General features: G+C 51.1%; 1 protein-coding gene across 3 annotated transcripts; it reads right to left on the reverse strand.

Moving 5' to 3' along the window:
• Positions 1-1,853: 1,853 nt before the first annotated feature.
• LSM10 (LSM10, U7 small nuclear RNA associated) lies at positions 1,854-15,373 on the reverse strand. Of its 3 annotated transcripts, none has more exons than XM_057305275.1 (2): positions 15,276-15,373; positions 1,854-5,147 (listed from the first exon to the last, which is right to left on the reverse strand). In XM_057305275.1, exon 2 carries the CDS (start codon positions 5,122-5,124, stop codon positions 4,753-4,755), a length of 372 nt encoding a protein of 123 aa, XP_057161258.1. In that variant the 5' UTR covers positions 5,125-5,147; positions 15,276-15,373; the 3' UTR covers positions 1,854-4,752. The 3 variants fall into 3 exon arrangements, with proteins under 3 accessions (XP_057161258.1, XP_044246533.1, XP_044246534.1); XM_044390598.3 differs by lacking the exon at positions 15,276-15,373 and adding an exon at positions 6,927-7,102; XM_044390599.3 differs by lacking the exon at positions 15,276-15,373 and adding an exon at positions 6,797-7,019.
• Positions 15,374-15,460: the final 87 nt, after the last annotated feature.

The following is a 15,460-nucleotide window of genomic DNA, read 5'->3' on the forward strand; positions in this document are numbered from 1 at the left end:
TTGGATTGGATCAGTGGTTCCCAATCTTCTTGCCATCAAAGCTTCTCTTAGTATTTTCCCTCCACACGAACCTCTTATTTGGTTAAGATTTTGTCTCCCATACAACCTACATCAAGTCATTTCTTCCCTTTTATTGATCGTAAGCCTCTTACAGACGTTAGGGCTTGTGATCAGGGGGAGCCAGTCAGCGTGACCACGGCTCTGTTCGTGTAATTCCAGCCCGAAGCAGTGAGCACACCAGCTTGGTCACCCCTCACATACTATGTGCTGTTTCTCTGGGTCCTTTGTGGAATATCGACAGGAGCTCAAGGGACCCCTGTTGCCCTCGGGAAGGGGCTGTTCAACTGGGGATACCAGACTGGAGCTCAGGGAGCTGGATGGCCCAGCCTGGCAGTCCCCTCCTCCGAATGACAGACACCCCCTGCACTCTTCTCTCCAGGAGGGCAGGGCAAGATGGGGACCCACCAGGCCACCTGAGCAATCAGAATTTCCAGGGGCTCAGTCATCAACTGGGCCCCCCCATGTTGGTGTGTGCACATGCTTGAACAAAGGCCACGGCAATGAGCAGCAAAACACCAAATCCGATGGGGCGATACCATTTGGAAATATGTTTTTCATCTTTTCCTTGGTGTCCCTCCCTTCCCTTATGCAGATAGTTAGGTTACTCTTCCTTCGTGACTTCGGGAAACAAACGATACAACAGCATGCAGAGCTCATTTTTAGCTTCTGAATTCCAAAAGCCTAGCCTTCAGGGAGGAATGGAAAGAATTTCTGTGCACGTACAAATTTAGAAAACTGTGTAGCAAGGGGCATCTGGGAGACTGAGACTTGGGGGGGAGGGGGGTGGACCCTGAGACTAGACAAGGTTCTCCTCAGCCTGGGAGCTGGGGGGTGTCAGCTGGGTCTCAGGGCCTGGGGAGCACCAAGAGCTATGCTCTTTTCCTGGGGGAGTGCCAGGAAGGAACAAAACCCTCCAAAGAAACAGCTGTGTGCTGCATTTGGGCAAATAGGGCCGAACTAAGCCAAGAGCCTAAGAATTTCCTGGGCCTAATAAGGCCCGGGAAAAGTAGAATAAAAATCTGAATGCCGAGAGAGGTATGGGTTACTCCTGAGGGGGTCTGTGGGTCAGGAAGGAGCAACCTGGTGGCAGCCTGAGTGGACTGACCACAAAAGGCCAGAAGAAAACGAGGACAGCTCAGCGATGCTGATGTGATTGGGTGAGCACCAGACCAGACCATCTTTCCCACGCTGGCCACCTTGAAGGGAAATTCTAGAATTCAACCAGTTCCCAGGAAAGGGAGAACTCTGAATCAGTGGCATTGAGTTTCTGCCACTCTGGCTGAATGGGGTGAAGTAGGAACTCAGCTGAGTAAGGAAAAATTCAAGTTATATTTCTCACGCCCTGGAAACTGGAACCAGCTACACTCCTCATGCACGAGGCCGGGTATCATTTGCCCCAGTCCTGTCCCCTTCTTAAGCCTCACCCGACTCTCTCCCCTCTGATGGTCACAGTGGTCCTGTTACTGCCCCCCGCCCCCAGGGTTCCCACCCCAGGACCTTTGCACTGGCAGTTTCTTCTGCCTTCCCTTGGCTTTTTTTTTTTTTTTTTTAAGATCTTATTTATTTATTTATTTGACAGAGAGCAAGACCACAAGCAAGGGGAACAGCTGGCAGAGGGAGAGGGAGAAGCAAGGAGACCGATGCAGGGCTTGATCCCAGGACCCTGGGATCATGACCTGAGCCGAATGCAGACACTTAACCGACTGAGCCACCCAGGCTCTTTAAATGGCAGACTTCTCGGTTTATATTTCACTTCTTCAGACCACACTTTCCAAGATAAAACCACCTTTGCATTCTCTCTCAGTTACCCTGTTTATTTCCTTCATGACATCGGTTAAGAATTTTTACTTTTTAAATTGTCAGTCTCCCCCTCTACAATGTCAGCTTCCTGAGGGCAGGACCCTTGTCCATCCTGATGTTCCTTCAGTAGCTGGCATCATGACCAGAGATAGCTTAGTGGAACGAATCGTGGGCAACAATTGGGGAAATCTGGCTCGCCACAGGCTGGTGGGCACTAAGCTCCCCCCTCCATTCTTGGGCCCTTGACAGCCTTTCCCAGCAATCCCGGACCAGATGCCAAAAGCCCCATATCCCTGGGGCTTGAAGATCTAGCTGTGCTCTACCCCAGGGGTTTCAGCATGAGTGTGTCTCCACAGGCCCGTCTCCTCTCCTTCTGCTTTATCCTTCCAGCACCTCATGTAGGGATGACAGTGCGCCTGCAGGGGCCTGGTGCACGATGCTTATGGAAGGACATGGTGCTTCGGTCTCAGCAGTCTGCACTAGTCTCACAGCTTCGCTCCCCAGCCTGGGGGCTCTCCCTTGCTCTGCTGAGGCTGCAGAAGCTGCTGGTACATCATTTAAAAGAGCTGGACCTCTCCTTCATCTCCAGGCCAAACTCCCAGCATAAGCCCTCTTCACATTTGGAAACATTCGCAGACGTGCAGGAAATGTCTACAAAAGAGGCCGCTGTGGGACTCCCCGCCAGTTTGTCACTCCAGACGGGGTGGCCTTCCCGGCTTACTGCAAGCTCACCGACATCTGCACAGCAAGGGCCTCCCTTCTGTGCCTGCCTTCCGGTTTCTTGGAGCAGCAGTCACCTTGTGGTGTCACTCCCTTAGCTGGGGCTGTCAGAGGGGCCTGGAAACTCAGAGTTGTCTTCTCCCTGCTAGAAGCCACTGTTCTCTCCTGAAGGCACAGGTCAAGTCTCAGGGACTTCTGGGACCTCTAGGCAATGAAACAGTTTTCAAAAAAATCACGGTGGGTGGCTGTGCGGGTGTTAATGATGCAGATTCCTGGGTTCTGGATTCTGGTTCCCATCTGGGGAGGGGGAGCCAGCAAAGTGGCTTTTCCAGACACATCCCAGTTGGTTCTGATGAGGCGGCCCAAGGACAACACTTTGACAAAGCCTGGGAGGGAAGGTGAATGCGATGCCCCGGGCTGCTAGGATGCAAGTGGGCACTCCTCTCAAGTCCCCCTGCAGAAGTGAGAGCATCTTACGGTCAAAGGCCCTGCCTCACTCAAGACTGTCACGCAGCCGTTCTCAGGCTGGATTTCAGCTCGTGGTTCTTGACCATCTCCTCCGCTAGGCTGTAAGCCCCCCTCTGGAAGGGACTGGATCAAATTTGACAGTGCGTGCTCAGCAGAAGGCCCAGCACACGGCCGCTGCTCTGTGGATGTTTGATGAGGACACAGCTGCTTTTATTGAGATGGGTGTGTGCCCGTGGCAGGGCTGGTATGGCTGCAAGGCAGCTATGGCTAAGACTTGGGCTCTACCCGAGAACCCCTTCTTCCTGAGGACCCCAACACTTCTCAGAATCGGAGCCTGATTTCTTGCTGTTGGATGAGTTCCCACACTCGAGGGGAGGGCCCACGATTACCTCAACCTCTCTACCTCAGGAAAGAGCAATGAGATGAACAGCCTCTTCAACAGGGAATCTGAACAGAAAAGCCACTTTCCGGGGCGCCTGGGTGCCGCAGTCGTTAAGCATTTGCCTTCGGCTCAGGGCGTGATCCCGGCATTCTGGGATCGAGCCCCACATCAGGCTCCTCCGCTATGAGCCTGCTTCTTCCTCTCCCACTCCCCCTGCTTGTGTTCCCTCTCTCACTGGCTGTCTCTCTCTGTCAAATAAATAAATAAAATCTTAAAAAAAAAAAAAGAAAGAAAGAAAAGAAAAGCCACTTTTCATCTGGCCAGACTGAAGCATTCACCTACATTTCTCAAACTTGGCTGCTTATTAGTGTGGCCTGAGAAACTTTTTTTTAAAAAAGATTTTATTGGGGCGCCTGGGTGGTGCAGTCATTAAACGTCTGCTTTCGGCTCAGGGCGTGATCCCGGCGTTCCGGGATCGAGCCCCACATCAGGCTCCTCTGCTGGGAGCCTGCTTCTTCCTCTCCCACTCCCCCTGCTTGTGTTCCCTCTCTCACTGGCTGTCTCTCTGTCAAATAAATATATAAAATCTTAAAAAAAAAAGATTTTATTTGAGAGAGAGAGAGAGAGAGAGAAAGAGCAGGGGGCATAGCAGAGGGAGAGGCAGAAGCAGACTCCCTGCTGAGCAGGGCACCTGACATGGGACTCGATCCCCGGACTCCAGGATCATGACCTGAGCCGAAAGCAGACCCTGAACCGACTGAGCCATCCGGGCACCCCTCACCTGAGAAACTTACAAAGAATCCCAATGTCCAGGCTACACCCCAGACCGATTACATCTGAAGAGCTGACGGTGGGACAATGTGCTGCCAGCTTTGAGCACCACTGCCCCGCTACGCAGGACGCACAGACAGCCCAGCACACATCAGGGAAAGCATGAGGCATGGACTTGTTTGTAGCGAACTTTTATGAGAAAGCAAACAGGACTGTGAGAACCGGGAACACTCGGGGCTGGCTCAGGCTGAGTACACTCGAGAACCCTCACTGGGAGAGGGCTGAAAGCTATGTGGCAGACTCCCTAAATCAGTGCATCAGATTCTGCTGTCGATGATCGAGGCCACAGACAGCTAAGTAGGATCCCCGAGTGAGTCTAGGAGACGGGACCCTGTGAAAGGCAGCTGGGACAGGGGGCGTCTGTCGGAGACACCAGTTTCTGGGCCGGCCCCGCGTTCCTTCCCGGCTCCGGGCAGGGAGGGTAGCAGGCGGCTGGCTCAGTAGAACTCTGGAGGAACCTGAGTGGGGCAGGGGCTGGCCGAGGACAAGGCTCACTTATACTTTTTGGAGGGAAACTCCCGCCGGCCTTGGCCCTTGCTGCCGAAGTTGCGCACCCGGTGGATGACCTGCAGCTGCCGCTCTATGGTCGCCGTGATGTTCACGTCATCTGGGATGTGGACGTAACGGACGTTACGGCCCGTCACGAAGAGGTCATCCAGCGTGACCCGATGCCCCCAGCGGTCTGTGTAGGTGACGTTGGCCAGGCGGATGTTCATGAACGCATCGACGTTGTCGATGCGGCCGCGGGCCACGCTCTCATCCCGCAGGTCCACGGTGGTCACCTGGCCCTGGAGGCCCTGCAGCAGGATGATGAGGCTGTTCTCAGAGATGGTCCGCTCCTTCACCGAGTGGCTCACTGCCATTCTTGCACACGGAAGGCTGCTGGCTGTGGGAGGAGGAGCACACAGACGGGGGCTGTAGCAGGCTGGGGGCTGCAGCTGCCCACTCACCTCCACCAGGCTCTAGCACAGACCTCTCCAAGTCTGCCGACCTCCCCAGTCTCTGTGTCTGCGGAACCCCCTTCCGTGCCAGGTGCTTCGTGCACACGCCTCACGGAATCCTTACGCTACCCGGCAAGCCAAGAATTACTTCTACTCATTTTGCAAATAAGGAAAATATGACCAAGAGATGTGAAGTGACTTGCCCAAGGTCACATAGTTGATCCAAATCTATCACTGTCTACTCCCAACCCCACAGTGCTACTTCTGAACCCTCACTGCACCTTAGAATCACCCAGTGAGTTTTTACCTGCTGCTACCCCTCAGACGTTCTGATTCATTTGGTCAAGGGTGGGGCCTGGGTATCCTATTTTTAAAAGCTCCACGAGTAATTCTGATGTGCATCCAAGTTTGAGAAGTGCTGCTCTAAAGTGTAGTTTACACCCTGGCTACTCAAAGTATGGTCTGTGGATGAGTACTTTCAGCATCACCCAGGGACTTGCTGGGAATGCAGAATCTCGGGCGCCTTGTGGCTCGGTTGGTTAAGCATCTGCCTTCGGCTCAGATCATGATCCCAGGGTCCTAGGATCAAGTCCCACGTCGGGCTCCTTGCTCCTTGGACAGCCTGCTTCTCCCTCTCCCTCTGCCCCTCCCCTGCTTGCACGTGCGCTCTCTCTCTCAAATAAATAGATAAAATCTTAAAAAAAAATGTAGAATCTGTGGTCTCTCCCCAGACCAACTGAAAGAATCTGCACTTTATCTTGCCCCTACATCAATTACCAGTTCTCAAATGTTGGTGTGTATTGGAATCACTGGAGGACTTGTTAAATTGCAGAATGCTGGGCTCACCTCTCAGTTTCAGACTTAGTAGGTCTGAGGTGCAGCCCAATAATGGTAACTTCTAACATGTTCTCAGTCAACACTGATATTGCTGGTCTGGGGCCCACGCTCCCGGAATGACTGGTCTACACCATGCAGCCACCATGGAAGTAGAAATTTTGGCAAATTGCAAAAAACAAAAACAAAAACAAAAAACCCCAACATGGCAGCATATTAAGCACATAGGTTTTGAAGGCAAAGAAAAATAGGTTGGAATCCTCACTCCACCCACAAACTCTGTAAACCTAGGACAATTACTCAATGTCTCTGAACCTGTTTCCACATCTATTAAACCAGAGGCTAACAGAATCTCCCCAGACGGAATGTACTTTGCTTTCATCACGTCCTGACGTTGTATTAACGTAACTCTGTCTTATCTAGCCCCTCTTTCCAGACCCTCAGTGGAAAGTGGTGGAACTTCCCTCCCTAAGACCTCATTCAACCCCGACCGGGGCTGTGCAGGGTAGCATTAAGTGCGGCAAGCCAGACCACACCACTGATGGGGGAGTCGGGCCGGAGGAGTGTAAGGACCCCACCCAGGCTTCACCAGAATGCGCCCCGATGAGGCTAAGGGCTGCCCGGGGACTGCAAAGGGGCAGTCCCGGGCTCTAGGACGGGCTCTGCCACTTCCCAGGAGAGCGCCCTCGAACAAGCCGCTTAGCTGCTTCAACCTGTTAGCCCAGCGGGAAAATGGGGATGGCGACGACCCTTTACTCACGGAGTAGTGAGGGTGGGCGTGGGGAGATGGGCTCTAGTCAGCGAATAGGGAAGGAAGCGCTTCCCCCGCTCCCCGCTGCTCTCCGGGGTTCCGGGCGCCCCCGCGCTCCGCCCCAGGATCCCGGACCCACCGCACCGGATTTCTTCCGCTTCCCGGTCCGCCTCGCGGCCCAAACTAGCGGGCTCTTGGCGGGGCCGCCTCCCTCCCGCCGCGGGACGTAGAAGCCATGGCAACAGCTGGGCCGCTCGGTCCTCCCGGAGCATAGAGAGCGCGGCCGCCGTAGGCCTGCGCCACCGCGGACGCGCCCGGAACTACAACCCCCAGAATGCCTCGCGGGCGGCGTGCTCGCGCTCGGGCGACTCTGGGCCTGCGTCTTGGGTTGTCTCCTTCACTGGAGCCACTCATTCTTTCAACAAATATTCATTGAGCCTTCGCCGTGCGTCAGGCCACCCTCCCAGGCTCTGGACACACAGCAGTGACCAAGGAGACGAGCTCCCTGATCTGGTGACCCATAAATCTACTTGGGGGCGGGCGTCCATAAGAAAACAAGAAAATGGTAAAAGTCCTTCAGAGAATAAAAATAGGGTGATGTGATAGTGACTGGGTGGCTTTTTATTGGATGATCAGGGATGTCCTGAGAAGGTGACATCTGAGCTGAGATCAATGACATAAAGCCAACTTGTGAAAACTAGGAAAGCAGCACTGCAGTTAGAGGGAGGTGTTTGTGCAAAGGACCTGGTAGAAATGTGCTCGCCAATTTGAAAAAACGGAGAAGCCAGTAACACAGGACAGTGGTATGCCAAGAGGTGGGAGAGGAAGTCAAGAGCCCGAGCACTTATGGCTTTGTAAGCCAAGGTAAGGGGTTTGGATTTCCTGGTTAGGAGTGCAGGCTCTGGAGGCAGGACCTAGCTTCAAATCTGTTCCCTGCTAACTGACTTTGCACAAGTGAATCATACTCTTTGTGCCCAGGTTTCCCCATGTTTTACTAGAAGTGCAATGATGGGCTATCAAAGGGAGTGTGTGTGACATGGTCTGATTTACATTTTTCAAAGGTCATTCTATGGTAAAAGCCATGGTAAAAGCCTCAATTTCCCTGTTAGAAAAAAGCAAGGTAATGTCTAAGAATTGACCTTCATTCATATGTGAAAGCACCTGGCTCCATAGGAGGTAGGTTTGTTTCATTCCTTCACTCTCTCATTCATTGATTTCCAGCTCCCCCAGGAGCCTTCCCCCTTTCCCAAAGATCACAGTCTCTTCTCATCCTAAAAATAGAATCTGCCTTTGTCCTCCATGTAAGCTACTCTTGTTCTCCTACCTTCCACGGTTGAACTTCTCAAGGAGGCCTCTACACCTGTGGTTCTCCAGGTGTAGTCCTTTTTCCAACTTCATGACCATTCTCCTCGTTCCCCCCCCCCCCCGCCCCGGGGCACTGTATCATTTGGTTTCACAGATTTCTGATTATTTCTTCTCCATCTCTCTCTTTTTTTAAACCCCATTTTATTCTCCTGCTCCCTAATGTGTGTGCTTTCTCTGAGGCTGTGTTCCCAGCCTTGCTCTCTAATTGGTCACGTCTGTCCATGCTGCCTGCTACTATGTACTGAGTCTCTCTTGTCTAGCTCACCAGCCCAGACTGCTCTATGGAACTCCATTTTCCAACTGTCTGTTGCTTACTCCCATATGTCTTAGTGGTACTTGAAAGTCAGCATGTCTACAAGACAGATTATCAAGTCCATCCCAGATCAGTTGTTGCTCTGAATTTTTCTATTTCTGTGGTTGCTACCACCATTTTTCAGCTACTCAAATTGGGTACCTTGAATAAACATGATAACTTTGATCATTTCTTGATTCCCTACACCTGCCAGTCACTGAGCCCTGCAAATTCTTGGAAGAAGGGTCTCCCACCCTTCACTTGTCTTTTCATTCTTACTGCCACCAACCCAGTTGAGACCTTCTTTCTCTCATTTGATTCATTATAAAAACCATCTTACCGGTCTTTGTGTCTCATGATCATTTGCCAACAGATTCAAAATATAGTTATGATCTTATCATTTACCTGCTAGGAAAACTTTTGATTCACTAGCAGAATAAATGTTCCAATGCTGACATGAACCTGATTCCAACTCACACTCCAGCTGGATCTCTTTCAGGTTCTCAACTCAAACCCTCCCACCAGTGTTTCTTAAAGTGTGGTATGGGAACAAGTTGCGTTCATGGAAGGCTTTGTTTCACGGAATCAGAAGCGGAGCTCGGAAATCTGCACAACCATGCTAAAATTTGAGATCCAGTGCTCTCCTCTCTAGTTAGGCCTAGCCACTCAGCAACTCAGACAAGCCCTCCACTCCTGCCTCTGCCTTTGTTATCCTTCTGCATCTGCCTTGGCTCCTCTCTTGTTTATCTTTGGATGTTAAATCCAATCCCTCCCTCAAAGCCTGGCTCAATTGCTATACCTTTCTGAAGTCTTCACTGATTACCCCATTTGGGAGTGATGTCTTTCCTCTAACCCCTGTAACATATTGCTTGCTGTATGTTTGCTTGTCGTAGGCCGATTCACCATACTTATTTATGTTAATCTTACTTCCTTCCCGACTAGTCTCCTGGGTGCTGAGACAAAGAGAAGGCCTTAGGAGTCCAGAATGCTTCACACTACAAACCGGTTATATGAGGAACACTGGCTTTATGAATGTGGTGAGGTGACAGGGATATGAATGAAGATGGTAGCAGAGGGAATGGAAAGAAGGGCTGAATGTTAAAGACTGAACAAGCTAATCAGCCTCCCTGAAGGCTGATTAGATCTGGGAGTGTGGGTGGGAAGAGGAATCAATGACTAACATTTTTTTTTTAAAGATTTATTTTTGGGGGCGCCTGCATGCCTCAGTTGGTTAAGTGTCTGCCTTTGGCTCAGGTCATGATTCTGGGGTCCTGGGATCGAGCCGAGCCCTGCATCGGGCTTCCTCTTCCATGGGGAGTCTGCTTCTTCTCCCTCTGCCCCTCCCTGCCACTCATGCTTTCTCTCTCTCTCAAATAAATGGATAAAAGATTTATTTATTTATTTGAGAGAGAGAGAGTGGGCATGCTCTGGGGGAGGGGCAGAGGGAGAGAGAGAATCTCAAGCAGACTCCCCGCTAAGCACACAATCTAGACCTTTTCATGTGCTTTCCTTCATCTCTCCTCCCCACTTCAGCACATGACCTGAGCTGAAATCAAGAGTTGGACGCTTAACTGACTGAGCCACCCAGGCACACCTAAAAAAATTTTATTTAAGTTTATTTATTTTTTTAGTAATCTCTATACCCAGCTTGGGCTCAAACTCAAAACCCCCAGATCAAGATTGCATGCTCTTCTGACTGAGCCAGCCAGGAGTCCCTTGATGATATAAATTTTAACTCTGGGTACCTCAAGAGATGGTGGAATGACTCTGTGGGGGATATCTCATTTTTTGGCTACTCAGCCAATTAAACTCCTTCCCCCACATTTGGGGAAATCGGACATTCTATGCATTTCGGTGGAAAGTGGGGTTCTGCTGCCCACGACAGATGATGTAAGGGCCAGATATTGTCTCTGATCCTTGTCAGCTATGGCGTGGGCTTGTGACCTAAGCCAGCAGGGACTGTTCAGGCTCCATCCTGGTGTCTGCACCATCCAGGCCTCGTTGCTGGGGCTGCTGCTGGTGCTGGAGTCCTCTCCTGTGTTGTCTGCCCTTCCTTGGCTCCTGGCCGTTCTCTCACGCTTCTCCAGTCTTCCTGACAACTGTGAGTTGCCTGAAGTCCCTTAAGCAGATTCCTTCTCTAGTTAAGTAGCCAGAATTGGTTTCAATTTTTTGCAGCTAAACACCTAGCCTAGTACTGGGCCCACTTGGATTGCGTTCATTTCAGGACCCTTGAATGTCTCTGTTCCCTTTAGATGAGCTGTAATAGTTTAGTTTCTAATTGTCAGAGGATCACAGAATCCCGAGGGGGCAATTCCCAGGTCACCTGCTCCAACTCAGCACCCAGTGCCCAAACCCCTCAACAGTCACTTGCTCCCAGGTGTCTGACTCCACTGTTAGGATGTTTTTGGTAACTTCTCCCCATTGCTTCTAGTTCCTTTCTATGGAAAACTGTCCTGTTGTGTATTACATTTAAAGATTTATTTGAGAGAGAGTGCATGTGCACCCTGGAGCTGGGGAGGGACAAAGGGAGAGGGAGAGGAGAAGCAGACTCCCTGCTGAGCACGGAGCCCCACTCAGGGCTCAATCTCACAACCCTGAGATCATGACCTGAGCGAAAACCAAGAGTCAGATGCTCAACCGACTGAGCTACCCAGGCGCCCCTGTATTATGTTTAATTTTAGAAGTTTCTTTAGGCTTTTGAAAGTAAGGAAAATGTACCATATAAGTAAAAATGACATCAGTGTTGGGCACTGAGTTCTGAGGTGATGTGGAAGATCTCAAGGAAAGTGAGCCTGCAGTCCAGGCGAGGAGGGGGTCACAGAGATTTGCGAGTCAATAGTAATAGTTGAAAATAACAGCCTCTTGGAAAGAAAGTGATGTCAACACTTTTGGGTGCTGCCGGGCGCAGGAGAGCCTGTGGTCTGGGGGGCAGGGTAAGGGGGGAGATGAGAGGAGAGTGAGGAATGGGGAGAGAAGCCAGGGGTAAAATAGGGGCCATCTGGCAATTGACCAAGCGTTTTTTTTTTTTTTTTTTTTTTAAGATTTTATTTATTTGAGAGACAGAGACAGAGAGCAGGAGCATGGGGAGGGGAGGAGGGAGAGGGAACAGCAGACTCCCTGCTGAGTGTGGAGCTCACCCCATGGCTCAATTCCAGGACCCTTGAATCATGACCTGAGCTGAAGGCAGATGCTTAATGGACTGAGCCACCCAGGTGTCCTGACCTGGCCATTCTGACAGACTTTTAAAAATGGCTACAGCAACATCTGTACCATGCAGGGCAAGCCTCAATTAGGAGCCAATGAGGGAGAGAGGGGAAGTGTGGTCAGAAAGTAGGATGTGAGCTACTGTGGCCGAAGGCGGAGAGAATTTTTGGAAGAAAATGGAGTTTAGCAGGGCCAAGAAGAGCCTTCCAAAGGCTCAGGGTAAAGGGGAGGAGAGCAGGCCATTGCATGGGGCAGAATCTCAGAGTCGGGGCTGGAAGAGAAGGGAGAAGGATCTGTGTAGTGACAGGAGCTAGAGGAGGCGGGCAGGGGGGGGGAGGTGGCCAGGAAGCCTGGAGTGCGGGTGAGTGAACAGGGGAACAAGGACCGCCTGGAGAAGCAGAGGCCCCAAGGTGTGGGTGGGAGCAGTTTGGCTGGGAGTTCATCCTCAGCAGCCATTCAGATACATGTCTGAGGTGCAGAAAGAAGGCTGGGTGTGACTGAGGGAAGGAAGGGTACAGACAAAAGATATGCTGAAGTGGGGAGGAGAGACGAAGGAAAGCACGTGAAAAAGTCTAACTGAAGCTGAGAGGTCTTTAGGATAGGGCGTCCAGAAAACCGTGTCAAAGGTCCTTGGCCGACACCATGACTTCCCCTTGAAAACCCCAAAAAAATTATGGCCCCAACATTTCAAAAGGAAGTTAGAGAGTTCTATAAAGACAAAAGAGGGCAGAGTGATCTCTCTGGGCAAATGCGTGCATCTCAGATTTAAGGGTCCTGGGCCTGCCCCCAGCTTAGTGGAGTGGCTTTACCATGACAACTGGGGTTTCACGTTGTTTGGGGAACTGACAGAGAAGGTAATGTTCTTTTTGCCAGGAGAGGCACCACTGGCCAGAAACAAAAAGAATGGTGTGTGTGTGTGTGTAGTGGGGGGCAGTGTTAATCAAATAATTCAGAGTAATTTCCATTGGCCCTTGGAACGCATTTTGACATTCTCATTTGAAAAGGGTGAGTTATGATCTGAGAATTTACTTCACACTAAGTCACAAAGCTCTGAGGGAAGATCCAGCTGCGATGGGGCTTCCTTCATCCAACCCCTGGTAAACACTTCCTTTAACTCCCTCTACTGCCAGCTGTCCAGGAATTCGGCAGCCGAAGAGGAGTTACCCAGGGCATAAGGGAATGAAGGTTAAGTAAAGGTTGTATTAGTTTTCAGATTTTAATTTGGGTCTTTATGATTAGATAAATAATAGTAAATAGATATATTTTCTAAAGTTTGCATTTCTCTTTCTGTGGTTTCCTGTGGCTTAAGTTGGCTTCTATCCTGGGTATAAACCAGTAATAAACCAGGTGCAAGTCGACGAGAGATTGATTTCCTGTTTAGACCTGGGGATCTCAGGGATCTGGTTACCATGCTGGGGGTGGAAAAAGTGAGTTCACCTTTAAGAACTGCTAGATACTGGGGCACCTGGGTGGCTCAGTCCGTTGGGCGTCTGCCTTTGGTTTGGGTCATGATCCTGGAGTCCTGGGTTCGAGCCCTGTATTGGGCTCCCTGCTCAGCGGGGAGCCTATTTCTCCCTCTCCTGCTCCCCCTGCTTGTGCTCTCTCTCTCTGTCAAATGAATAAAATCTTAAAAAAATTGCTAGATACATATGTGGACTAGATGGGGTGGCTTTCCTCTTAGGACTGAGTGCTAAATACACCTTTCCCCCTTTTCTTTTTCCCCTTCACTCTTACTTTTTACACCTTTCTTCTGGGAGCCATTAAAGAACTTTAGTTCAGAAGACTTTTCTAGAACTTTGCCTTCCATAATCTGTAGGGCATGCCAACACTATATGAACAGGAATGGAACAGTCTGAAACTCAGCTGAGAAGAGGTTAGTCACAGGAGAGCTGAAAGAGAGCAGATCTACCCCTGAAGCATGGAGTGGGGGGCAGCGTGGGTATAAATCCCAGTTCTCGGCTCCCACCTGGGGCAGGACCTAGCAATCTGTACACTCAACACTATCTGGGTGAGCTGGCTTTAAGCCAGTGAACGAGTTCTTTCTCTTTCTTCCAGATAAGGGAACTGAGGCTGAGTGAAAGTGACTGCCCAAGAGGCCATGGTGAATTCAGGGCAGGGCTGGGGCCAGAGCCCAGTGTCCTGACTCTGACGACGGGCCACCTTCCCCTGAAGTGCACTGGTTACTGTGGTAGGACACCCTCGTACCTGGGGCCCTGGTTTTAAATGAACGCTGATGCGTTGTTAGTACCCAGTCAGTACCCAGTCCACATTCTTGCCAGAGCAATCCCTGTCTTCCATTTTCTTTGCCTCCTCCTTCCTCCTTTCTCTGCATGCCCTCAACCACCACGCAGGTAAACTTGTTTTTCTCAGTATCTGTGCAAGTCTAGAGACATGAAAGTCAAAGGTTGCCTCATCACAAGGCTGCCCTACCGGAGATCTGTATCTTGTTTATTTACTGAGGGAACAGACACGTTTGAAACCATCCGCATGGCTCTGGAATAGGTGAAGGGAGGAGGCTGCTTCTTGGCAGCTGGTGGCCCACCTCTAAGGCCCTGGGACAGGCTCGGAGCAGGCAATGAAGTCTGGGTTTGTAGCAGCGCGGCGGGAGCCCAACTCAGAACAGGATAGAGCCTTTCCCTTCATCTGTCACCCTTTTAGGCCACCCCGCTGGTGGCCAGACTGCCTAAGAGACTAAAGCAGAGGGTACTTTGTAAGCTGTAACAAGCAGCTTACGGCACGATATGCTTCTCCTTTCTAAGAGACCTTCTGAGGGGTTCTGCAGGTGAGAAGTGTAACTCTCATCAGTAGGAAGCAACATAAGTTCATTTGGTGATTTATCTTTCTGTATCCAAACACTATGCCTTAGGCAGGCTAAGGACAGCTTCCCTGGCCCTCACATTCCAGAACCACATCTGCCTCCACTCTTGCCACGCGTGAGGGGCCCGAGTGGTCCCTGTGGTGGGCTCCATCTCAGGCAATGACCAGCTTAGCTCCGTTTCTCTCTTGCCTTCTGCCATTCTGGATATTCCCTCCATGGGACTCAATGGACTTGACCTCTAGATGCTGGCTGGCTCTGAGCCTGCCAGTTACTCCGTCCAGGATGGGCATGTGGTGGAGGGCTAATGCTCCTTCCCGAAGCAATTAGGGCAGCCCTGGCCTGAGATATTTTACATGGATCTTATTAGACTTGGCCTCCTGCCAGGGGAAGTAACTCATCTGGCCCGTGGAAGGGAAAGTGGCTTCCACGTATCGCACTCACTTAAGGCTCTGCCCGGCCACTGAGGGGGAAGTGGAGATAGATGTCAAGGCCCGTCTCATGCTGGGGGATCTTTAGAAGGCAAGAACGCTAAGTGACTAAGGAAGACACTGGGGGTGAGGCGTACATATCAAGCAAACCGTTTCCTTGGTATGCATTTCCATATGGGATAAGCCCACCCCACATACGGATATCGAGATGTGCAGAGAACAACGGACACCCACCTGCTCCGAGTGGGGCCCAGCTGCGTGTTCCCTGTCATGGCCTGGCTTTCTTAGCCTCTGAGGTTACAGTTTCCAGGGTGCCGGGCAGAGGAGGACTGTCTAAACTGGGCCCCAACCGCCTTTCCCACCTATTTCAATCTCACTCACAAGGCCGAGTACCTCCCAGGAAGCTCTGAAGTTCCGCGATGATTCGCAGACAGGCATCTGTGGGCAGCAGGTGTCCGGAGGAAAGCTAAATTGAATGCGGCAACAGGCACGCCGGCTCAGCGACTCTGACGCTTGAACCTACAGCCCAGGGTGCTTTTGGATGGTTGCCATAAAACCAGAAGAAA

This window comes from Ursus arctos, unplaced genomic scaffold (genome assembly GCF_023065955.2).
Source record: "Ursus arctos isolate Adak ecotype North America unplaced genomic scaffold, UrsArc2.0 scaffold_32, whole genome shotgun sequence".
Taxonomy (NCBI): Eukaryota; Metazoa; Chordata; class Mammalia; order Carnivora; family Ursidae; genus Ursus; species Ursus arctos.

Excerpts from the sequence above, each read along its gene's own strand:
- LSM10 (XM_044390598.3), bottom strand. The coding sequence starts at position 7,059 with ATGCTCCGGGAGGACCGAGCGGCCCAGCTGTTGCCATGGCTTCTACGT. Across the intron at positions 5,148-6,926 it reads AGCGGAAGAAATCCGGTGCG|CCAGCAGCCTTCCGTGTGCA; the intron begins GTGGGTCCGGGA and ends CTCCTCCCACAG.